Source organism: Calypte anna, chromosome 5A (assembly GCF_003957555.1).
Source record: "Calypte anna isolate BGI_N300 chromosome 5A, bCalAnn1_v1.p, whole genome shotgun sequence".
NCBI classification, from domain to species: domain Eukaryota; kingdom Metazoa; phylum Chordata; class Aves; order Apodiformes; family Trochilidae; genus Calypte; species Calypte anna.
Genome location: NC_044251.1, coordinates 9,298,179 through 9,323,558, shown reverse-complemented (window position 1 = coordinate 9,323,558; position 25,380 = coordinate 9,298,179). Strand labels below are relative to the sequence as shown.

The following is a 25,380-nucleotide window of genomic DNA, read 5'->3' as shown; positions in this document are numbered from 1 at the left end:
CACTTCAGTTTAACTCACATGTGCTGGCTTATTTCTGAACTTGTCAGAGAACAGCAAGCCTGGAATGAGAATGTGGAAGGGGAGATGGGAGTAGCTGCTCAATTCACAAAGACATCTCAGGTTGTGGGGTGGTCTGTAAGAAAGTATGGAGACATCTGAGATCCAGGCTGACATCTCTGATCACAGGGCAGAGTAAAGGACAAGTGGGAATAAAGGAGATAAGCTGTAAGTCACCAAGCAGGGTATAGAGCTTGGTCCTGTGGAAGTGATAAGAGAAGCAACAGGATGCTCTGATGGGAGAGACACTGATCAGGAAGCAGAAAGGGTACCTGTGGGAAGGGCTGGAAGTCAAAGGGGACATCATCAAGGCAGGAACAAAATGAAAGCTCAGTGGTGTGGGCAGAAGTGACAGATGTCACTTTCTTTGTGTTCTGGGTGGCCTCAGTTGGCAGTGTGTACCCCAGGGGATGCTCTGCTAAAGCTGCTCTCTGTTTCTGATAGAGGTGTGACATAGGAGAAACATCTTTTTCTGCAATGACCCCACAAGTATTTTATTCTCTGAAGGAGGGTCCAGCTGTTTCCCTTCCTAACCTTCCTGCTCCTCTGCTGTCCTTTCCTCATTGCAGGGCTGATTCGTTCTCGGGTACGAGGAGCTGAAGTGGCCACTGCTGATGTCCTCACCTTCTTGGACAGTCACTGTGAAGTCAACAGTGAGTGGCTGCAGCCAATGCTTCAGAGAGTGAAAGAGGTGAGCACCATCTCCCCCCCTTGGATGCGTGGAGCTGACTGGTCATGGGCTGGTGGATCCTTTGCCCTCACATGCCACCAGCAGTCCTGGTGAGGACAACATTGCTGTCAGGCTGTCAGCACCCTGAGCTGGGTGGGCAAAATGACCCCTGTCACTTGTTCTCTTGCTAATGTGGCAGGGCAGGAGATGTTTGGTGATGGGATATGAATGCTTGAATCACTAAATTATACCTCAGGTCATCTGTGGGTGCTGTGCCTCCTATTCCCACCTGCACCTAAGATAGCCCCTTTGGCAGCACACACTGTGCAACTTTTCCATGGCTGCCATCTCCCTTCTTCCTGCTGGACCCTCCCTTCTTTTGTCACTGACAAAACTTTCCTTACTTTAATGCTCCCACTGAGCTGCCAACACACACCACTTGTGTGCAAGCCACTTCCCTTGCACAGGTATGCTGCCTGTGAGTCCAGGGATGTCCCTTTACTGCTTCATTTAGGAAAGGATTAACGTGAGGCTGTAAGAGTGAAAATGAGACAGGAATATTAGCAGCTGAGTGCACTGTACATCTAGAGGGGGGAGTCATATGGTTCTGCTGTAAGGGCAAACCAGGGAGAAGTGATGGGAGAAGCCACAGCCATGCTTTCAAGTGGAAGGGTTTGATCCTCTCCTCTGAAAGAATTCCATGCAGTAATGGGCCCTGGGAGACAGGGTGGAGTCTCTGCCTTGTATTTGTGTCTTCTTGGCTTAATATGAAGGAGCAGAAAAAGGTAAAACTTTAGGACTGATGATATAGAAGCTTCTGCTTTTTATTCTTGCTCAATAAATCCTCCATCTCAGAAGCCCATAAATGTTTACTTTCCTACTGCTCTTGACTGCTCTTTTTGCTGCAGCAGCAGCACAGGAGTCCCTAAGCAGAAAAGACCTCACTCATTTCTTCAGGGAAGGATCAAAGTTGCAATAGCTGTAGTGCTGACTCCAGTATTTTTTAGTGAGCAGGTTTCAAACCAACCTATTTCTGACTTACTTCCTACATTTCTAATGTGCATCCTAGTTCAGATTTCAGACTTGCCCTACCCAACCCTCGCATCGGATGCTTGGCTCAGGCTGCCATGGGTGTTGGAGGTACTCAGGCCAGGCAGACGTACTCTCAGTGCACTAATTGTAGCAAGGAGGGGAATAAACAAAAAATAGCTCTCACCTGGGATGTGCCATCCTGAACAAGTGCACAACAACAAGAGGAACAATTGCATTGCACAAAATGAAGGTTTGAATGGGAATGGCATGGAGGCTGACACTTGTCTGGCATTGCCAGCTCTCTGTTTCATTGTGTATTTCAGCTATCACAATGCTGTCTTTAATGTTCTGCTTAATGAAAAAAGGTGCTATGATCTCAGCTTCTACTTAATAAAAGAATTGCAAAGGAAAACTGTAAAGAGCTCTAACACTTAAAAAAGAATTGCAAAGGAAAACTGTAAAGAGCTCTAACACTTAAAAAAGAATTGCAAAGGAAAACTGTAAAGAGCTCTAGCACTTAATGCCAACAAACTATCCTCAATACATTACTATTATATTATTATGTTTTTTTTTTCATTTTGCGCTATGGCTCTTAAATGTGGGGTCTTGATTCATAATACTTGTTAGGAAGACCTTATCATTATACTTGTTAGGATCTGGGTTGATAATTTCTAGGCTGATGATAATGAGTTAATTCAAGGATGACTGAGCAGAAAGTATGCTGCCAGTAGATACCAAAATCAAGCACAAAAGCTTTGGAATAGTGATTTATGCCCTATGACTTGGTCAGGAAATAAAGAGCCGTTTCTCAGCGTCAGTCCATGGTGTTGGGGTCCTAGGCTCCATTCCCCACACTGATGGTGTGCTACTGGCTCATACCCATCATGTCCGTGTTTGGATGTAGTGGCCACAGATCCCTTGCTCAGCTACTAGAACTGTACTGAAGAAGCCAGGCAAAGATTTACATATGCAGCTTTATGTTTTCTGATCTCTGGAAGCTTTGCCAGACATCCAAGAATAGCCTGAATTATTTTTTTCCACTTTCTCTCCCTCAGGATTATACTCGAGTGGTGAGTCCTATCATTGATGTTATCAGCCTGGATAATTTTGCCTACCTGGCAGCTTCAGCAGATCTGAGGGGAGGTGGGTATAACAAATGGCTTGTGGCAGTTAGGCCTGAGGGATGGAGCATGAAAAATAGTTGATGTTCTCTTCTACTTTCTAAGAAACCAGACTGATGATATTTTCTGATGGGTTCTCCATCCCCTTTCCTGAAACTTTCAAAGTGAGAACTTGTGCAGAGTTAAAAGCAAAACACAACTAGTGTTTCTTTCTTGAGGTTGCATCACTGTCACATTTTCCGATTTCAGGGATTAGTTAACTGATTAAACATACACATCACCATGCCCTCACTACACTTACATGTACACTGGAGTCTGACAGGCATTTCCAGTTGCCACTTCTATCTTTCAGACCGTCTCCCGGCATCTTCTGAAAAGCATTTTCACCTCTCTCCTAGCAGCTGAACCACCCTGTGTTGCTGTTCCCATGGTCACCCACAGTGCTTAGTGCTGTTCTCCCTATTCTCTGGCCGGGGTTCACTGCTGCATAGCTTGCCTGACAAAGGGTACTTGCTCTGTGGCAAGGGAGGTGTAAGACTAACTAGCCACAATTACACACTGCACTGACAACACTGTCATGAAGACAGGGAGTGTAACTGAGCCGAGATCTATAATGCTGAAGGATGAGGATGCCAAAAAAAAGCTGATGAATTCTTAGCTACATTAGTATAGATTCTTGCCATGCTGGGTAGGCCATGAGGGAAGTCAGGGAAGGAAAGTAGGGATAGCCTGTAATGTGAAAGTGGAGACAATCACTGAAGCTTGTAGAAAAACAATAACAAAACCTATTTGATGTGGGTTTTTTCCCTTCTCAGGATTTGACTGGAGCCTTCACTTTAAGTGGGAGCAGATTCCTATAGAGCAGAAGATGTCCAGAACAGACCCAACTCAGTCTATAAGGTAGCTGTCTCTAATGGACTGTGTACAGTTCTCCAAATGGCTTTACCTGTGTGTCAAGGAGTGCACAGGGACTGCCTTGCTGAGGATGAAATGCCAGTGTTCGCTTGGTGATTACAAGCTCTTTATGTTCTTTTCTGAATGCATTGAGGCCTATACCCTAATTCTGAGAGTTTTACTCCCCCAGTATTGTAACAGTAGCAATTATATACTATCATAGGCTTGTAGACATGCCACCTCTACAAGCCACCTCTTCTCTAATATTTTTTTTTTTGGTGGTGGTCTCACTCAACACTCTGAATGCCTCAGATATCCCTTTGGGATTTTTTTATTTGCCTCCATCTTCCAGGTGAAAAATTAAGGAATGAGGCAGCTAAACAGTGTCACCCAGCAGATCTGGGAACTGAATCTTGCCTAGTAATTTGGGCACAAAATTATCCTTCCCTCCTAAACGTGCATGTCCATGGATGAAACAGACTCAATTGGCTAGAACAGTTATTGCCAGCCTTGCTACTGTGTGCATAACTCTGAGGAGTGTAGAATAGGATAAATCCTGATACAAAAAGTCATGGTGTTTTTCACCATAGGCAGACAGCTCCCTGTTTGTAACATAAAAATGTCATTCAATTCTTCTGTGTAGTTTGTGAGCCTCTGTTTTGTCCTCCAGAAGCAACCAGCCTGCTAACAGCAGAGCAGGACATTCAGCTCAGTCACTCATGCTATGACTCTGTAAACAGTCATCAAACAGTGTCCCTGTCATTCCTTCATGCTGTGCATATTTGTATAAATGCAGCAGAGACAGAATTACACATATAATGCTTGCAGGACCATCTAGCAAAGGCAGGAGGGTGATCTCGTGAGGGGGCTCTCAAAAGGCTGCTGCAGGTAAATGTAGCAGCTCTACTATTTTTCTCCTTTAAACGAGATACAATTTGCCAAGCCTGGACAAATTGTCTCCTCTCTAAAATGAAGGTGGCAGTGCTACATCTACATGTGATTATTTTGTATGTTTTTGTGTTTTCTTTTCCAGAACCCCTGTCATAGCAGGAGGCATCTTTGTGATCAACAAATCCTGGTTTAACCACCTGGGAAAATACGATACTCAAATGGACATCTGGGGAGGTGAAAATTTTGGTAAGTTTAGGATGTTTCAGGGAAATGAGACATTACCATAGAACCACTTCCCAATCTTCATTGCCTACCAGAACTCACCTTTTGAGAGATCTGACCTGCATATCACTGTAAGGCAGGTCAGGTAAGTAAGATGTAAGATGTGGTCAGGTAGTCCCCACCTAGCTCAGAATTGTAATTCTGTCAGCTTCGTGCAAAGTAACTGGAGGCTTTTTTGCAGTCTGGGCTATCACACTTTTACAGACATCTGCCCTATTATACAGGTGCTTCCACAGTAAAACTAAGAAAGAGGAGCCTCCTGATGTTTAAATTGGTGATTGTTCTTGGAGAGTACCCCTCCAGTCCTTTACATGACAGTCTGTGCTGCCCCAGCTCTGAAGGACGGTCACTCCTATGCTCTCTCCTCATAACTGTTCCTCTTTCCCAGATAAGTCTGATTTGCTTCCCCAGCTTGATATATCAGAAGGATATTTTTCCTAACAAAACAACATTATTGGTAAGTGGTATTTGTGTACAAATAGATTCAGAATCTAAACATTTGGAAGACAAGGGTATCACAAATATCTGAGGAATTCAGAGGCCCGTGGTAGTCTGTCCACTCAAGTGCTGTTATCTTATAGGGCATAGTGCTGAAACCCATCTCCTTGCACTTAGTGGTGGCACAGGTATTCCAGACATTCCTCTTTGTTCCATGTGAAGGGATGCTGCAATGCTACCAAATGTTAGTGGCATTTCCTTCCAAGAAAGGAAGAAGAGTGTTGAGAAGAGGTTCATAGTGACCTCAAGTATTCGGAGCAATCATTTAGAAATGATGCAGCTGGAGCTGAAGAGATAAAAGCCTTACTTTTGCAGTCAAATTACATAGACCTTTCTGTAGCTAACACTGCAAAAAAATTACTCTGTTTCTACAGTTTCCACAAATGTCACAGATTTCTAAATAAATCTCTTTAAAGAAGAATTTATATGGTATTTTTTAGTACCTGGAGGACCAATTAGAAGGAGAGAAATAGTCAGGAAGAAGAAACTTCTGTTTCTCTAAACACAGCTGGAAGAACTGCCTCTTTCTGAAATGCTCTCTGAAACGAGGCAATATTTTTGGCCAATAACAGAATATCGATACCACTTTTTAAAATCTAAGAATCTAATAATGAGTCCTTGTGTTCTCTGTTTTCTGAGGTCATGATTCAGTTTTCTGATATTCATTATATTGAAAAGAAATAGTAAATGAGGTTTGCATTACTATCTCTCAGCAGTGCTCGTAGTACTGTAGGCAGAAACAACTGGAAGCTTTTACCCAGGAATGAAGTTCTCTTCTCCTGTGTCCTTCAGACTACTTTGCACAGCTAAACTCAGCTCCTTCCTGTCACTAGCCCTGCCCCAGATGCAGAACAAGCCACTTGACCATCCTCCCAGCCTCTGAGCTTCCACTCTGAGTGTAAAAACTCTAAACCCCAAAGAAGGAGAAGGAATATTTCCTTAGGCTCATGGTTGTCTTCTTCTGCCCACCTGGGAGCCCAGTGTTGTTGTTTGGTGTCAGTAGCTTTATGTTAAGCAGAGCTCTTTCTTAAGTGGCAGCAAATTACATACAGACTCACAGCCCTTCTTGCACACAGAGCTGATCAAAACCTCCACAGAATTGCTTCATTTTCCTTTAAAGTGCTCTTGTAAAGCCTGGCAGTGGTCAGGTCAGGCACTGTGGGACTGGGCCACGTGTGAAGGGCTTGCCAGCTTTACCTTGTTTGGTTTCCCTGTAAATTTGTTGTCTCTCATCACTTCTCTTTTATCCTACACCTCCACTTTTTTCACTGAAGAGGGCAAAGCTAAATGCACAATGTTGTTTAATGAGTCCTGTCCCTGAGCTACATCACCACTGTGATGATGGCAAGGGAAAGGTATTTTAAAAACCAAACAGACTACTTTTCTTTTTTAAAGGTAGCTCTTCAGCTTTTCAGCATAATGATGTGAGGCAAGAAATTAACCAGTGGTTTCTACAAGCTTGTTGCTGTTGCATGGCAGAGTGTTAAAAACTATCTTGTATTTGACCACAAAAAATATTCATTTTCCTTGAAGTATTCAGAATGGTTAATTTATCCTCTTAATTTTTTTTCCATATTTGATTGAAAAGTAGATTTTGTCATCAGGGAAAAATGTTGATAATGTTCTGAAACACTTCCTTTAATACAAACTACAGTTTTGAGTGGAAAGGTACTGTTGGGATAAAGTCACCCTTTGTAGGTGAGGTGGGAGAGTGGTTCTGACTAATTGTGTGGGTGAGCTAGGCCATTCTCTACCCATGAAGGCCCTTTTAAATAAGCTACTTATTTGCAACTTCTCGTATGAGGAAATACGATAAGAGAATGCATGAGAAGAGCAAAGAGCTGGACAAGCTCTGTGCAAAGCAGGTACCCAGCAATGATCAGACAGCAATTACCAGCTGCCTAAATATCCTTCCAGCTGGATATGAGCTGATAACCTCTTTGGTTTTTTAACTATGATAGAAAAATCCACAGTGGTTAAGTCATTTAAACCCCATATGAACTGGGTCACATCCTAGTAAATATACATCAAAAGGTTCTGTGCTTTCCATCAGAGGAAGGATGAAAATCCTTAATAAGCTATGTTTGATCTCCATTTTCTCTCTGTGCCCAAAGTCTGTGTTCTTTCACCCTTTTTAAAAAGAATTCTGTCATTTCCAACCCTGACATGCAGTTGGTCTCTATGCCTAATACATCAGTGTTGAGAGGAATCCTCGCTTGGGAAATGGAGTTTGTTACATCTGCTAAACTGAGAGTTTTGATTTTGTAATAGAGTTGAGTGTAACTCATTCCATGAGAGCAAATGCCAGCTGGACACACCACCAGACATAAATGTATTTCTTAGCCTTTTTATTGTTTGTTTCTTTTAAAGCCCTTCCTCTCTTCAAAAGAACGCCCTGTTAAAAAGAGACTGAAAATAATGAGCTTCAGGAAGGAGTCAAGGAGAAGCAAGAACTACTAAGAAATGGAACAAAGAGCAGTCTAGTAAAATGTTTTTTCACCTAGAAGCTAGGTTAAATACACCGTCTTCACATTCCCACCACCCCACCTCCCAAAAGACTTTTTCCCAGGAGCTAGAGAGGAAAACTATGGAGAAAGATGAAAATTGGGAAGATGAGAGTGTGTGTGCATGCTTTGAAACAGCCATTAGATCTGGATACGTAATTTCTTTTAATTTCCACACATCAGGACTTCATAATTCAGGGATTACTGGACAGAGATCCCAACTGAGTAAAGTTTTTGAAGTAATCAGTCTACACTATATGAAGCCCTTTTTATAAGGGCTGACACAATACCCAGCTAATTTTCATTTTCCTTCTCACTGCCACATGAAATACAAGTGAAAAACCCCTCTGATGTGGCAGTGATTAAACTTGGAAGGACAGATCCATAATCTTGAGCAAGGTCACATCTCTTCTGTGATGGAGCTTTGATGTACAGGCGTTTATTCTCATGTTCTTCTAATCCTTTAATAAAATGTTGAATTTAGCTTCAGGACCAGCTGGATTTCTTCAAGTAGCAGGGATCACTCCATATTTTTATAGTCATGCTATTAGAGTGATTTCTGCACTCAGAAGCACATCTTAGTAGAGGCAGCTGGTGACAAATGGTAAACCTGTTTGTTCACCTTTTCTTTTTTTTTTTTTTTTTTTTTTTTTTTTTAATTTTTTTTATTAACAGAGCTAAACAGAACAAGAACAAGATACTGTAGGATGGATAACATGGAGGTATGAGGGAGAGGACTCTGCTGTAAACACTGACTCATTTCCTATGCCCTCATCTTGTATTCCTGTATTCCTCTTTCTCCTTGTCTCCTCAACTTTCTTCCTCTCCTCCCTTTCTTCCTCACATGATTTTCTTTACTTAGTGATTTTTTTTTCCATCCATGTGCAGGGCTGGAGAGTTATAGAGGTCCAAAATAAGTTTGGTGTGGGGATGATCTCAATCTGTTGCCAAATGCTATCGTGGAGGCCTTACAGTAACCAGAAGGGCCTGATCAAAGGGAAAGGTATCTCACTGAAATGCTCAAGGGACCTAAGAAAGGAGTGGCACTGGAGAAGGCTGGGAAGTCTCTGAGCCATAACGGTTGCCTCCTTTTTAACAAAGAGGGGACAGTTTTTCCGCTATCACTATGGCATTGCTTTTCCTGGCTTTGCTGTTGCAGACACTACATCTGGAGCAGAGGGGCAGGGACGAAGTTGCCCTTCTTGGAGATGCTGCTGATCTCCCTGCAGCTGTGTAACCCCTGGGGTCTCTTCCAGAGCTCTCTTTCCGGGTGTGGATGTGTGGTGGCAGCTTGGAGATCGTTCCCTGCAGCCGAGTGGGACATGTGTTCAGGAAGCGCCATCCCTATGACTTCCCTGAGGGCAATGCACTGACTTACATCAAGTAGGTGTTGGGAAGTTCCTGGCAGCTGCCAGGTCACCTTGGTGTTGGGCCTTGTCTAAATAAGCCTGAATTCTTTGTTGTTTTTCTGCCTGATGACAGAGGAGAACAGCTTGCGGCTGAGCAGCTGTTCCCAAGGGAAGGATGAGTTGCAAACAAAATCTGTTCCCCTCTCTTGTTTGTATTAGTGCATCTTGGTTTTCCTCAGTCTGCAATGGAGGGGGGAGCAGTACCTCCAAAATCTGTTCTCTTCTTTTGTTTGTATCAGTGTATCTTGTTCTTCTTCAGTCTGCAATGGAGGGGGGAGCAGTACCCCAGAGAGAGACCCTGGCCATTTGCGGGTATTGCCCTGTAGTGTGTTCCTGTGTCTCAGCAGTCTGGAGTCATCTGTGTTATCTCTGAGTTGCTTTTGAGCCCAGAGATCCTACTGAGCTGTATGTGCTCTGAGAAAGGCCCTAAGGACATCTTCCACTGCAGGACAGATGGAAACAGAGAAAAGATGAGAAAAAGTCCTTCACAATGAGAGGATTAAGTACTGGCACTGGACCTCAGAGAGTTGGTGAAACCTCCATCCTCAGAGATTTCAAAACTTGACCAACAAGACCCTGAACAATATAGCCTAACCTGAACCTAGTCTGCTTTGGGCAGAAGGCTGGACCAGGTGATACCTAGAGGTGCTTTCCAAGCTGAATTATTCTGTGGTGTTATTCTAATCTGACAAAAGGGATACTGTAAAGCAGGATGATAGTGAGAGATAGCCCAGGTTTCTCTGCAAAGGGAGCTTGGTAAACTGTGGCTGTTAAAAACTTAACTTCTGCACTGAAACACCCTTGCAAGGTTTTGTAGACTTAACGCATTCAATCTTCATCCATCTGTACTGGTCGCTGTGTTTTTTCTTTGGGACTGCCCCTTCTCCCTCCGGCAGCTGGCCCTAGGTCTGCCCGTCCAGCACTGCTTGCTGGAAGGGCAGATTCTGCAGCAGCGCTCAGCAAAGCATCTCCTCACCCCCCCTGCAGGAACACCAAGCGCACAGCAGAAGTGTGGATGGATGAATACAAGCAGTACTACTACGAGGCTCGGCCGTCTGCCATTGGAAAGTCATTTGGAAGGTAAGCTACCCCCACACTGCAATAGGAGGGCTCTGGTTAGCCCCTTGCTTGCATGAAATTGATTTTGGATCTTCCCTGGGGCTAAGATCAGAAAAGGAGAGATGCTCTGAATGGCTGCCTTGCCAACTTGGGTGTCTGGCTAACAAGGTTTGCTTCTAATTCACTTTACTTTTTCCCCAATAGCCCTGCATAAATCATAGTTAGCAGAAGACCAAGGGGAATCTGCACTGAAACTAAAGGGACAGACAGTTCAAGTGTATAAATAAAAATATTTTCTATGACAACATGCAGCTGCTCTGTAAATGTGTACTATGCTCTTACTAGAGCTTAATCCAAAGTTACCAACCCCAATGGTGAAACATCTTATGTAGAAACACAGTTGGGTTGTAACTCAGCTACAGCACCTTCTGAGCCCACTTCTGTGCAGAACTATGCTCCTTACAGCATCTTTGTTAAAGTTGTCTCCAGGCCACGTAGGATTCACTGTGATGGGCTTATGAATTTTTTGTTACCCAAAAATCAGTGAGGGACACCAAATCCTGGGATGAGGTTTGGTCTCTCATCCCCTAACAAAACCCTAGAACTCCCAAATAAATGTAAAAACTCCCAGGAGTGGTTTATATCTGTGGGTTATGTCTGCCTGTGAACAAGTGACGGTTGCATCAGCTTAAGGACCTTGCAAATGTGGTTGTATCTCAGATGTGTAGCAGCATGAACTGGGTAGTGATGCATCTCTATTATTTGATGACAAGCAGGTTTGGTCTGACCCTCACACACTTTTCTGTAGTAGATTGTGCTTTGTTATCATGATACATTACATATTTCTGTACAAATAGCTTTGCTTACCTAATTTATCTGTCTTTGAGCTGACTGCAGCAGTTGGGCTGGGGCCAAATAGCAAGTAACCTTGTGAAGGAAACTGGACTATTGCATATTGGATGTGGATATATTACTAATTGGCCCTAGGGCCAAAGTCTATAGCTCTTGTTCACATAGACTTCCTAGTGGCTTTATTGGCAGCATCGATTGAGTAAGAGCCAGACCAGAGCTATAGGACTTGTTTTCAGGAAATTCCTTGGCTGTGATGGCCTTATGGACCTCCATTAAATTTAGATTTTAGAATGCAAATGCTTCTGACACCATTACTTTCAACTGGGAATAAAATAAACCTTCCTTCCCCACAATTTTGATGTGAATGTAGGTTCTAGGTATGTTCTCCTGAGGTATGGGCTGTACAGTGGCTTCTGCGGGCTGAGGATGGCAAGGACCATGGGGACAGTTGAAAGTCCCTTCCAACAGAAAAATGTAGAGGTGTAGCTTGACAAGGAGAGTCCCTAATGTCATTGCTCAGCAGGACTTCTTGAGGGACACTGTCTTCTTCAGCCAGCTAAAGACAAATCATCAGTGGGAGGGCTGGCATAGCAGCCAGATTGCAGGATGCTAAGTTCTCCTTTTACTCCTCCCCTTTCCCAAAACTGCCTAAGAACAAACAATTATACTCTTTAGGTCTGAGCCTAGACCTGCTGCCATGTTTCTCCAGCTCTAGCACACACCAGTTAGCCATTTGTATATAACAGCACCAACACTTTGTAGGCCTTTTCAGGACCTGATGGTTCTACAGGTTTCCTGGTGTGCCTCTACAGAGGCATAAAGAGGCAGAAACTGTTTCATGGTCCTACAGTAGTTTTTCAACAATGTATGATTTAACACTGTAAAACCTGGGCTCTGCCATCATTCTGAGCCAAAGGAAGTGCAAGAATTGGTCTCTGAAGGTGTTTATGTCTGCCTTTTCCTATATTCTTGCCTCTCTCCTTTTCACCTTAGGTCACTGGTAGCATTCTGAACCCAGCAACAACTGGGTGGGAGAATGAGTAGAGAGAAAAATCATATAGTCTCCCTCAAACCTCCTGGCTTATCTTCATTGTTCCCTTCCTGTTCACTACCTTAAACTCAACAACCTGCCTGTGTTTCCAGTGTTGCAGACCGAGTGGAGCAGCGACGCAAACTGAACTGTAAATCATTCCAGTGGTATCTGGAGAATGTCTACCCCGAGCTCAAGTGAGTCTGTTCTCAGACCTTTTCTGTATTGCTACCAATGAGAGAGTGGATATGTGCTAGCACTGGGGAGAGGTCTCTGGAAAAGGGTGAGGCAGAAGCAGGATAAATCAGTGTGGACAGGACTTTTTACTGGCAGTGTTCTTAGAATAGACATCACACTGAACTGCTTGGGTGCACCTAAAGCACCTTGTGCCCTCTGAAATTAAAAGGGTACCAGGCCTCTGACCAAGTTCTCCATTGACTTTTGCCTGTCTCCAGGCATTCCCAGTGGATAGCTAGCATGATATTGTTCATTTTCTGTCAAATAAAGGAGACTATGTTTCAGTAAGGGGTCAGTCATACCCTTCTGAACACCTGTGTGCTTCAGACATTTCTTTGTATGAAGTGACATGCAACCATCATTTTACTTCAAGGATTCCTGAAAAGGAGCAGATTCCAGGAATAATTAGACAAGGAGGAAACTGCCTGGAGTCTCAGGCACAGGATACCACAGGGAATATATTGGTTGGCATGGGAATCTGTAAAGGAACAGTGAACAATCCACCTGTCATTCAGGTAAGACAGACTTCAGTTTGGTGCTTTACTCCTGCTTCTGCCCTTTTTATTACTTGTGAGTGAATGGCATCTCTGGCCTTGGTGAGCTTGTACAGAGGTGAATGAAGAGTTTGACCCTGTTGATGATGTAAATAGAAAGCAGAAAAGTAAGCTGTGCCCATCTTTAAGAGCTCTGTTGGCTCAACAGACTCAGCAGACAGGCATAGAGCAGGAAGATTTTCATCAGTGAAAAGACAAAAGGTAGTTCTTGAGTGCTGAGGGGTGTGATTAGCCTGTGCAGTAGGAGTGCAACCAGGGTTTGAGTTATGGAGCTGTTCCCACTCAGCCCATTGCTGGGGTGTGTTCTGCTGCATCATCCAACCCCTAAGAACTGGTCCTGGGGTGTGCTTGGCTAGTAACCTGGCATGTGGGTAAGAGCTTTTCCCAGGATTAAAAATGTTCCTTGATCTGCCAGTTCAGCTGTAGCTGCAGATGGCTGGAGTTGTGCTGATTTACAGCTGCATTTCAGTATAAAGCCCAAATAGAGTTGAAATTGCCAAAGCCCCAGGTGCAGTAATTTGGTGCAGCTCTCCTAACTGCAGTGAAGCTGTGCTGTTTTATACCAGCTGAGGATCTGCACTCAGCATCTTCTTTTGGTGACCAAAAGCAGTAGGGAAGCAGCTTGAGAAAGTTAAGGGTCACGGTAGGGTATCTTATGCCAGAAAATACACAGTCACATCTGTTAGCTGTTGGAAATCAGTTTGCAGCCAGCATCCAACATGCCATTTAATCTGACTCATTGTTCCATGTCATTACTATTTGAAATCTCTGAAACTTGCTGCATTTTGTATTTTTTCCTTGCCAAAAGTACAGTAATAATAGTTGATGGGGTTGGGTATCCATCTAGTGAGAGGAAGAAAAAATGAAGTGCCCTGTGCTTGATGTATGCTGGTGGTGTGTGTTAGCCCATGGCCATGCTTGCACATGTTTCACTTCACTTGACAGTCAATAGGTCCCAGATGTCTGTTACAGAACATGTCTGCTATATAGAAAAAATGCAGAAGCAGTTGTATGTCTCATAAATCAAGGGTCAGGGTCCTCCCTGCTTTGTAGGCCTAATCTGTAAAGCTTCAGAGCAGGGAGTTGTGTGGGATTCAAGATTTAAAAAGACAGCTCAGATGGTATGGGGAGCCAGCTGCAGGCTTTGAAATTGTCATGGTGCCCCAGGCTTGAACATAGACTTCTGATCAGGTGCTGTCACAGTCTTCCCAGGGAGCCTTTGGTAAGAGTTGAACAAAGGATGCAAGTTTTTGAAATACCTGATAGAAAAAACCTCTGCCTCATCCAATCACCATTATGATTCTAATGGAACCTTCTTTTTTCTTATGCCAAAGGAATGGGTATTCAGTGACCCTCTAATTAGGCAGCAGGACAAGTGTCTTTCCATTACCTCCTTCTCTGCTGGCTCTCAAATCACACTGGAAGCCTGCAATCAAAAAGATAGCAGACAGGTAAGTAACTGCACCTGTTTTCAGTCCCTCCATTGCCACATACCAGTGTTCCCACATCAGTGCAGCCTGCAGGAGCAATCCTAGGACTACCTAAGTGTATAGAAGTCTCCTCCACCTTCTGCATCTCACTCTCTGGTGTGTTTCATAAACTGGGATGTATGAGATTGCCTGCAACCAAAGCAGGGGGCACAGACCACACTACTTCGTAGGGTGTCTGCTCTACCTGAGCCCTCTGCAGCACGGTTAGCTACAGCTCAGTAGCCCCCCAACCTCACTCCTTGGAAACATTTATGTTCAGCAAGATTGGTGCATAGATGGAGCACAGTATCAGAGAGGGGTAGGTGAGCAGCCAATGCTTTGAGATACCCAAGAGAAGGGTGGTGTGTACTATCATTTGTATGCTTATTCAAAAGTGAGAGAACTGTGTTCTTTGTGCTGTCTTTGGACATGTGAACAGACCTTTACAACCGAGTGTGTGCGACTCATTTGAGAAATACCAACTGACATGAAGCTCTGTATACTCCACCCAAACTGCTCCCTGAGGAAAAATACACAGAAGCAGTGTTCCAAATAAAATGTGGTATTCCCAACAAAATGCTTTTTCTAAGATGCTGATTCCTTGATCTGTCAGGACATATAAGTCATCTTGCCTTACAGCAGAAAGTAAGAGTTGACCTCTGCAATGACCCAGGTGCCCCCACAGGGACTTGGTTTGCCTTTTTATCAGATCTGTGCAGAACACAGCAGGTGAAAGTGCAGCACTTGAAGACAGTGCACTGGGCTTGTTTCATCTCTAGTTTTTATTCTTCCCTCTACCAAGACAGATGACATTTTCTGTCATTTAAGGCTATGCTGGCTTAGTGTTTTCTGACATATGAGACAGCTCAGCATGCTACCAGTCCTCAGCAGCATCTTTGTTTGTCAGTATGTTTTAATGCTATACAGAATCTCCAAATATAGTTCTTCCTGAAAGAAAGCACTGAAATCCAGTTTTGCCCACTTATGGAAAGCCTGTGTAGACTTTCTTCTGGATGGCTGGTCAATGCAGAAATATCTTGAAGAGTTGTCACTGTGAATACACTGGGAAAACTCAGAGTTCAGATTAATCTTGCAAGGTTATTGCAGGTGAGCTGTGCTTTGCTGCTCCTTTTTCTTGGTGGTAATCACTCAGCCCCTTGCTATGTAATTAGGTCACTTCCCCTTAGGTGCCTTGCAGCATTTTCCTCCCTGGCAGCAAAGAGAACACTTGCAGCTGCCAAAATCAGCTGTCTTTCCCTGCCTCCCCTGTCATGGAAGCACAAGGATTCCTTGAAGGGGGGTGGAGTGTAAGCCCTATTAGCCAGAGCAGAGGTTAATCAACATTAACACAAACAGGCTCATTCTGCTGCTGGAATAGGATTTCTTGAGCCTTGATATGTTGATTATAAACAGGCTCATTATAAAGACACGCACATACACTTAAGGATGTGAGCTGTTGTTTTCCATTACCCTATGTGAACAAGCTGTGCTTAAGTCAGGGATTTGACCTAGCAGATGATTTGGCCAACTGGCTCTAAGCAAGGGTTTTGTTCAAGCATTTCAAATAACTGGAGAGTGATCTGAGCCACAGCTGCCATTTTAAACTGCTATGCAGCTGAAGGGATGAGGTGAGTGATTTGCATTTTCAGTCTAATTTGGGTTGAAATCCTCTGAAATGTTGAGGGATTTGGAAGACCCAAACTCCCATTTCAGCTTTCTACTTATGAAGCCAGTTCTCAGTGTTTTTGAGGAATATTATGGCTCCTTCCTTCCTTCCTTCAACTGAGTCCAACTCTCTCATGATTTTAATTAGCTTGATGTCAGTCATTTTTGTAAACTATCCCATTCTCTCTTCTCCACCTTTTTTCTTGATGGGCCACCTACATTTAATGTGATATTGTCTGTTTACTTTAAGAACTGAGTCTTTCTCTGCCAGGTTCTAGCTAGTGTGGAAACTGAAGTTAACAGCTTCTGTAGGGGTCATCAACCCAAATTCAACACAAATTAGATAAAGGGAGCCTTGTTCTTCCTGGGTTAGCAGGAAGCTTCTAATATTTGTGAGGATGAGTTTCAAGGAGCTGACCACTGCTGTAGAAACTTAAAAGTGCAAAATGAAAGAGCAAAGCTAGCAGGAACAAACTCCCTCAGGTGCCCCACAACTTGCCTCTCTTCCTGTGGGGTGCTCACAGCCCAGGGTGTGAGTGATGGGGGGATAGCACTGCTCTCAAACCACATATGAGTGTAGCCACTCCTCAGTCCAAGTGGGCCTCTCGGTCAGTGCATCACACGTTCAGGATTGTAGAAGGGGGTGGTGGCATGGTGAAAGCTCAGCTTTGAGTATCTCTGATGTCACTGTCATCAGAGGTCTGTGATGGAAGATGTTTGGGCTTTTCTGGATCTAGACTTCATGTCTATGTCTGAGTGATGCAAAAGCAAGATTTCTGACCAAAGATGGGGGCCATGGGGTGGTTTAATTTTTTAATGTCATTGTCAGAGCAGTTTGGTTAGATCCTTACAGCAGCTCCTAAAGTTGATTTCTGCTTTCAGACATACTGAATCTGTGCCTATGCTACCAAGCTGTTGTACAGTAAATTATCTGCACAGGCAGGTAATTTTGTTGTTATTTTTGAGAGCTGGCAACAGTCCCTCTAACAGATGTAGTACTCTAGCAGAGGCTTTACAGTATTATGAGATGTATCTAGAGTGTTACTTCAGAATAAGTCTAGAACTTTGCAAGTAGGAAGATATGAAACAATGGTCAAAATTTAGATGGTATTTGGTTCTGTCAGATTATTCTCCCTTGGTTTGAAAGGAACCAGGAACAAAATCTCTTTGGCACCATGATCACGTTGATCATTCAACAGCGACAGCCAAGCACTGCCAGCAGAAGACCAGCCAAGACTGATTATTCTGCATAATCAGAACTAGTTTTTTAACCAGATGGATGTTATCCATAATGTTATTTGAAGAATGGCAATTTTTACTTGAATGCACAATAAATTATTGCCTTTAGCTTTAGCTCTGACTGATGGTGGGAGTGGTGTTATAATTTGTATTATAGTAGGGACAAATAGAAGGCAAAGTCAGAGTCAGACACTAAAACAAGAGAATGAAAATGAGAAACACTGGCTCAGTATTTCCCAACAGAACAAGAACCATGCTGAGAAATCCTATTAAACAGCCATATTTGATTAAAATGTGCTAAAGGAATGTGACCCTAGCCTGAAAATGAGGACAAACATTTCTTATGAGACAAACAGTATTTGAAGTCCTGTGTGCATTTCAACGTGACTGGGAAATGTTTCTCATTTTGCTTCTCAGTGTATTATATCACTCAAAGTGAAGACAAATGCAACTTTATGTAACTATCAGAAAAGAGGAGTGAAAAACCTGACTGTTCTGGAAGAACCTGACTTTCGATTACCCTGAAAAATTACAGTGGTGTAAATAGCTTGCAGCTCTTCTAGGTATTGGGTTAGAAGACTGTTTCTGACTTTTCTCTTACTCAGATGGAGTGCTTCTATCCAGCCACATCAGAGTACTTTACAATGATAAAGATGGAGAGAAAGCTTTACAAAAGAGCAGGGAAAATTTTGGTTGACATTAGAAAAGAGAATCAAGACTCAGTATTTCAAAGAAAATATGGGTTCTTACTCCTCCATCTCCACTCCAAACTTGCTGTGACCAGTAAACTGTATTATCTCGATCTGCACTTGAAAGGGAGACCAAGGAAGCTTTTCAAGCCAAACTGTTCAGATTGCACAGAGCCTATTTCTTCCAAAAGTTTTCCTTCCAAGTACAGGCCAGTCATAATGTCTGGGTGTAAGAGAGGAGAGGACTCCCTGTAATGTTTAGCTGTGTATGCAGGAGGTGTCTGCTCTGTTTGTTCTTCCTAAAAATGGCTATCATCACTGTCATTTAAAAGTTAGTTGTCCAGGTTTCTCTTGTGGTCTGTGAAGAATGCTGAGCCCTCTAGAAGGTGCTTGTACTGTGGACCTCTCCATAAGTGTGTTACCAGGTGACTATTTTTGACTAAGTTTCCCAGCTCTGAGGTGGCTTCTGGTGGGACACAAGCATCCTCTCTCCTGTTTCCATCCATTTCTATTGTCCTCCTCCTCAAGAGTCTGAGATATGATGTGTCCCTACAGGGTTAGGTGCTGGGCTGTCCTTGGTAATCCTGTGGTCTGGCAGGCCAGGGGAGTCTTGTGAAGATTCAAGTGAAGACAGGGCAGTTGGTCTCAGAGGCAGCAAAGCACAGTGTCTGACCAGAAAGGATGAAATCCATAATTCTGAAAATACCACTTCTGTATGAGATAAGGAGCCCTACTTTGGCTTTTACTGTCAGTATGCTCCCTACATGGCACCAGCTGAGCCTTCTATTCAACCCTGCCACATTTTCAGCATTTCTCCTCCCCTTCTGCTGTCCTTGCCCCACTTTCTGTTGAACATAGGGATCCGGAATGACTTGAAACACTGGGCTTTCAGGTGGTGTGATTTGCTGAGCTGGTTTGGTGCAGTTTATAAGCAACACAAAATCTGCTCTGGTGAGTGTTTGCTGGTGTCCTGCCCTGTCTGCTGCTGTAGACTCTCCCTTACAGACATCACAGGGGTTATCTGCTCAAGGTGGGGAGATGACACAGCAGTGGCTCTCTGATCTGGAGAAATAACATGAACAAGCCTCCCAGTGGTGCCAGTTGTCTCCTGAATAGCTGGAGTGGGGAGAAGAAAAACTCTGCCTCTTGGTAATTGCCCTTGTCCTCAAATCTCATGACAGCATGAGACACTCCTTTACTGCAGGCTATTCAGGTGTCAGAGGTGGCTCTCAGGCATTCTCCAGCACATGCAAGGAGGAAGGCAAAGGAGGAGGCTGGGAAATCACAGGTAGAGAGAGGCAGGAGGAGGGTGGGGGGCAAGGAAGCGTTTTCCTTCACACAGCAGGAGTGCTTTGGGGATTTCAAGAGGTGCTTGGCTGAGGTGTCTGTGGCCCTTCAAAACAGCTGTGGGAGGCCAGTGTGCAGAGGTCACACCAGCTGGGCACAATATTCTGCTTTCTAGGGGAGAAAACCTCCTGCTTGCCACTCCTTGGTTACAGCTGCACCTTTGTGGTATTAGTTCTTCCTCATCTGTTTGGAGGGAGACTTCTGCCAGATGAGAGCCAGGTGGCTCTGGGACCTGTGTAGGCACTGGGTTGCAGAAGCTGGTGAGGGCATTGCAATGCACACACTGCACTGTATCTTCCCCTCCATCATCACTACATTCCTCTGCCCCCTTGCCTATTAAAGCCAACTTCTTCCTGCTGCACAAAGGGCTCTCCTTTAGTGTTATTCTGTCAGTCAGGGCTAGCTGTGCTGGCAAAGTGATCCTGCCCTATCTCTAGACTTGAAGGAATATGTGATGCAAGAGCAGCTTTGTAATTGCCCTGCCCTCCAGGAAACATAACAAGCACACATTTGGATGAGAGCTGCCAGCAATACACGAACATAACTGAGTATCTTAAGCCACACAGCATGTGGCAATCTGTTTGCAGGGCTGCTCAAGAATTAAAATGTTGGTAGTTTTTGACATTGTCTGGTTATTGCAGGAATTTTTAAATTTCCTTTTGCATGTAATTTCTGCAATAGCCTTGGGGTCCATCAGTGCTGTCAAGATGTTTCTTTTTCTTCATCAATTTCATGGGTTACCCAAAACACCCTTGAAGTATTCCTAATCTGTTTACTGACTGACTGATTGCAAACCCTAATTGTAACTGAAAAGAGTGATGGGAAAATCCTCAGAGCCTGGAGCACTCAATCCAGTAACCTGCTATCTCAGCTGTGCCTAGCTGGAAGGAAGTAGCTCAGCCTGAACCTGGGAGATGCCAAGTCCACAGACTCATTTCTGCTTTTTTTTCTCTTCGCTGTCAGTCAAAATGGAACCAGTTCTTTCCAGCCAGCATGGAAGGGACAGCCCTTTCACAGCAGAATTTGCAGTTCAAGGTTTAGGACATACATCTTGTTTCCTGAAGAGCAGCACAACCAAAGTGGACCCTCAGGAAAGGGTTGCATGTGGGACATTGTGGACAGGCTCTGGAGGGAGCACACCCAAAGTACAGCACTGCAGAAAGCAGACCAACATGTACAAAAAAGCTGCCTAATGGACACTTGTAAACTGAAGTGTTGGCAGGACAGATAAGATTATGAAGAAGAGACAGCTGAGAAGAGCTTTCAGTGTAGTGCTTGATAAAAATCTTTATTTGATGAGTAGAGAGTTCAGGGGATACAGTCCAGTCAAGAAGCAAGAAGTGCAGTTTTTGCTTTCTGTGGATGATTTACTTTCCATGTTGGGAGAACTTTCAATAGTTTGCTTTCTATGCATTAGAAAGAAACCATAGAAGGGTTTCAGGTTTTGACAGGTATCCGGATGCTTAGAGATGCAGGACAAAGAACAGCAGGGAAATTGTGAATATAATATGCTTTTGAAAATGTTTGCCTTCTAGATGCTTCTGAATAACTAGCTCTATAATTCAACTAAACTCAAAATCTAGGTGGTGTTAGTGCAGGAAACCAGTGCTGCCCATACCCAGGTTTTCAGTCTCCCCAGTCGTTGGTGTTTACTTGAGGTTTATGCCAACCTTTTTCCTCCAGCCTGGAGGCACAGTTCCCTGGTGAAATGGAAGTAACCACATGTTTCTTCTCTCTCTTCTCACAGAAGTGGAAGATGAAAGGCAGTTTCATTCAACACTTTGTCAGTGGTCTCTGCCTGGAAAACCAGACTGGGAGAGTGATGACCAACCCTTGCCAAGCAGATATAGCTGGCCAACAGTGGGAGCTGCTACAAGCAACATGATGGCAGCACAGAGATCTCCTTGTTTCTTTGTGCATGAGACTTTGGGAACAGAGGGGGACTGGAAAGGGAGGAATGGTTTTGTACATCTGATCCTAAATGTTTTCATTGTGCCCATCAGCAAGCCACTATTTCAGCTGAGCAGTCGATGTCTATGAGCTTTTCAGAGAAGAAGCTGGAGGTGAGAGAGGGATGAGAGTTGCTGGAGTTTTCCCATCTGTTGTCCTAAGTTCTCCTTTGTAGCTGATGTCAGTGCACAGCAGCATCCAGAAGAGGAAGGAGGACCCAGCCCAGCATTCAGAGGGACCAGAACTACCTTGCAGCTGTCCTCATCCATTCCTTTCTCTGCATTCAATCTGCTACCTTCAGTCTGACAGTTTAAAGGATGCTTACACAAGCATTGGTAGCTCTTTGGCCTCCCTGGCTTTTTGCTCTAACATCATGCATCATTTATGCATGTGTGTCTCTCAAAGAGGACAGCCCAGGAAAAGTCATGATTATGCTAAGTGGAGGGATAGGGAAGGAACTGTCAGACCCCAAAAGGCAGGTTTGTAACCTCTCTTTGCTGAGCCCATTCCTTCCTCTGCCTGCAGTAGCTGCCCTACAGCCAAATGGCCTGAGGTAGGAAACGGGGCACAATGCTGACAAGAGATCTGGGAAGGGACAATCTCTTTTAGCAGCATAATCAGGGATTGTTTGGGGGACTACCTCCTACTGAACTCTTGCTTCCAGTTTTTTATGGATGGAAGGCAAGCCCTGCCTCCATTGAGGGATCCAGTTACTGTAGGCACCCCAGCTGGGCCTGGTTGCAGGGTACCAAACTCCTGCAGAGCTGGTCAGAGACAGGAGTGAGCACTTTGGGATGCCATGGAAGCTGGAACTGTTCTCTGGCTACTCTTCCTGGTGCTCTACTCACTGCCCACTGCACCCCACACCAAAGGTGATGCACAGAGCTGTGTGGGCAGCACACACTGATGGTGCCACTGCCCTTGACTCAGTCTTCTTGCAGGAACCCACCCAGGTCACCACTGTGAGGGCCAGAAGAGGACAGCCCCTGCGTCACCTGCTGGTGGTTGGGCAGGAGCAGAACCCTCTTGCTGACTCTGCATGGCCTTTGTGAACACAGCCCAGCACGACAAGCCACCCAGTCCCTCTGCCTGGTTGCTTTTCCCCCCTCTGTCTCTCAGAAAGAGGAGGCAAAAAGGTCTGGTGCTGCTCCACTCAATGCCCAGCTCTCCTCCCAGTGGGCACTCTGGGGAGGTCAGCTGGTGAAGCAGAAACTGCCCCTGTACAGGCCTGCCCAGAGATATCTCTCCTTTGTGTTCTGGAAATAGTTGAAGACAACCGGTGTCTGTAGCAAGCATCCCAGTCCTCCTCCCAGTTACAAGCCAGCTTTAGCTGAGTGTGGGTTTTCAGGCTTGTCAGGGGAAGCTTATCTATTCAAATACATAATTTATAAAAGCCTTTTCTTACTAGTTGTGTTAAATTTGCCTCTTGAATCTAGATTTTGTAAACCAGTCCTCTCCAAGAGCCTGGCAGAGGAGCCAGATATTAGGACCACCTTCAATAGGCGATTGCTTGTCTGGATCCTTTCTGATCTGTTGTAAAAGCAGCAGGATGTTAATTTGGATTCTAAACAGCTGGCTGCTTTTGATGATGCATCTTTCCTTTATTAATTTTTTCTCATACCTTGGTGTTAGACCAAACAGTTGACAAAAGAACAGATACTGTTCTTCATGTGTTGCATGTGCTCAGAAGTGCTTTTGTGAGAGCTGGGACAATTTGTTTTCTGTTTTCCATTTTTTATATTTTTTTAAATATATCAGCCAGGTGGCAGGAGCTCTTTCCTTGTTTCCCCCTTCACATTGACATCAGCTCACCATCTCAACACTGATTAACCAGATGAATGACCTGACTGCATTGTGAAAACTCAGGAAGCAGTTGCTTTTGCTCCCAAGCTTACAGCATGGTGCAGCTGCTCTTCTGTGTGCAACGAGGTTACTGAATTCACAGAGATTTCTTTTTCTCAGTGTAGACATGCTTTGGGCCTGAACCAGGAAAAACACTAGGAAAGAAAACAGCTTTGAAAAGAGAACAGGCAAAAGAGGACAGACCTGTCACAGTAGTGAGATGCCATTCCACTAGTAATTGTTTTTTTTTAATCAAGAATATGCAGGAGATGCTACTTCCAGAACAGTATCATTGGGCAGGAACAGTCAATTATCACATACCTTGCTTGAAAAAGTTGATGCAAAGACTGAAGAAAACCACTGAGGTGGTACTGTACATATGCTGTGTATACAACAAAGTACTAATGGATTATGTATTTTTATCAGAATGTACCCTTTGTGCACCATCTGAGCTTCCTCCATGTCACTCTCCAGCAGCTTAAAGGTTGCAGCTAACAGCATGTTCACTCCTCCACCAGGTACTGTTCCCTTCCTTCTTGCTCCCACTGTGTGTGCACAGCTTTCTTGCATTTCCTTCTTTGTAACTGTGCTGGGACAAGGACCCAGCTCCTTTACAAACAATTCTGGCTGCTGCAGACCACAGGAGCCATGCCCTGCATCCAGTCTCCAAGCCTTGGGCCAGCCCTGCTCCAAAGGGCTCTTGTCAGCACATTGATCACTGCCCTTGACTTTATGCTTGGCTCCAGTGTTGGGGGTTACTGAGTGCTCCCAGAGCAGAGGTACCTGGATGGGCTGTGTTGATTTGTGCCTCTCTTCCTACTGCTCACCACCTGGCAGAGTGTGAATTGGCATCCAGCTGGGGCTCTGAGCTGGGGCAGCTGAAAGCTGGACATTCTCCTTCTTCAAGTGCCCCAGCCTGGGGTAGAAAAGGGGAAAGGTGGGGATATGCTAGATGTCAATAACTTAAATTGCCCCTGAAGATAGGGAGCTACTGGAGCCCTGATTCTACCTTGCTTTAGAGATGTTCTCCTGAGGTCACCTCCCCACTGTCAGCTAAAGCAATGCTCACAGCACACTTCCTGTAGGAAGCACCATTCCTTCACCAATGCAGACCTGTCCCCCAGCATCATCTTCTGGAAGCCTTTGGTTTCCAATGGATTTTAGGAATTGCTGAAAAGGAGGTACATTACAAAAGACTGCTTTCAAGTGTGGGCAAACTGAACTTCTCCTCAGAATAAAAAAAATTTTCTTCAAATTTTTTTCTGTTCCCCTTGCCCTGAAAGAAGGGAAGAACCATGTTATCTGTGATTTTTTTTTTCCCCAAGGTCCATACAGTGCCATGTTCTGGAAAAAGTTTGGTGAGGTTTTTGAAACCAAACTGACTGAGCTCTCAAATTTGATCCAGTGATTTGTTTCTTTAGCAGTCAGAACAAGCAGCTGCTCTTTTTCTGTTTACTTTAAACAGCCCCCTAGACTGTCAAGACAGAATATTTGCGTTGCTAATACTTTTTAAGAAAGCTGTTATTGTATCAGAACATCCAGTGTAATTTCATGTGCTGTGAACCAGTGGGGGTTTATTTAAGAGGAGCTGAAACTACTGTTGCAGAGAAATCAATTTCAAAAGGTTTATTTTCCCCACTCACTTGTAAGTTGCACTTTGCCAGATGTAATTTATGTGGAGCTGAGAACTGTTTTCCCTTCTCTTGAAGAAAGCATGTGCCAGAATCTGTTTAATGCCTGGAATAAAACCAACTTTGAAACAAGTGATTCAGCCTGTTCTTATTTCCCCTTGCTTCCCATCAGAAAAGAGCTTCCATCCTTTCTTGCCTTGTCCCTGCCTCTGTCCCTCACTGGCTTTGTTCCCCCACATGTAGATTCCCCAGTTTTTTGCATGGGTTCCTGTGTTGCTTCTAGAGGGATACTGAAGAAGTCAGCAGAGGTTTCTAGGATACCCTGGCCTATCAGTAGAAAATGACTGAAGAAGCCCTCCCAAGGTGGCTAGACAGGGAGGTATCCTTTCTCTCCAAAGTTAGGAGCAGTTAGTAGACTGACTTTTACATGCTGAGAGAAATAGCTGAGAGGGGGGGGG

At 44.3% G+C, this 25,380-nt stretch overlaps 1 protein-coding gene across 1 annotated transcript in view; it reads left to right on the top strand.

Moving 5' to 3' along the window:
- The window catches only part of GALNT16 (polypeptide N-acetylgalactosaminyltransferase 16), a 72,549-nt gene extending 47,464 nt beyond the window's left edge, over nt 1–25,085 (top strand). Inside the window, exons 6-15 of the mRNA XM_030452567.1 lie at nt 627–748; nt 2,815–2,902; nt 3,696–3,780; nt 4,808–4,911; nt 9,206–9,332; nt 10,346–10,438; nt 12,413–12,496; nt 12,910–13,051; nt 14,425–14,541; nt 21,247–25,085. Coding sequence (XP_030308427.1) covers nt 627–748; nt 2,815–2,902; nt 3,696–3,780; nt 4,808–4,911; nt 9,206–9,332; nt 10,346–10,438; nt 12,413–12,496; nt 12,910–13,051; nt 14,425–14,541; nt 21,247–21,384 — 1,100 coding nt within the window. The 3' untranslated portion in view covers nt 21,385–25,085. The remainder of the gene's footprint in view (nt 1–626; nt 749–2,814; nt 2,903–3,695; nt 3,781–4,807; nt 4,912–9,205; nt 9,333–10,345; nt 10,439–12,412; nt 12,497–12,909; nt 13,052–14,424; nt 14,542–21,246) is intronic.
- Nucleotides 25,086–25,380: the final 295 nt, after the last annotated feature.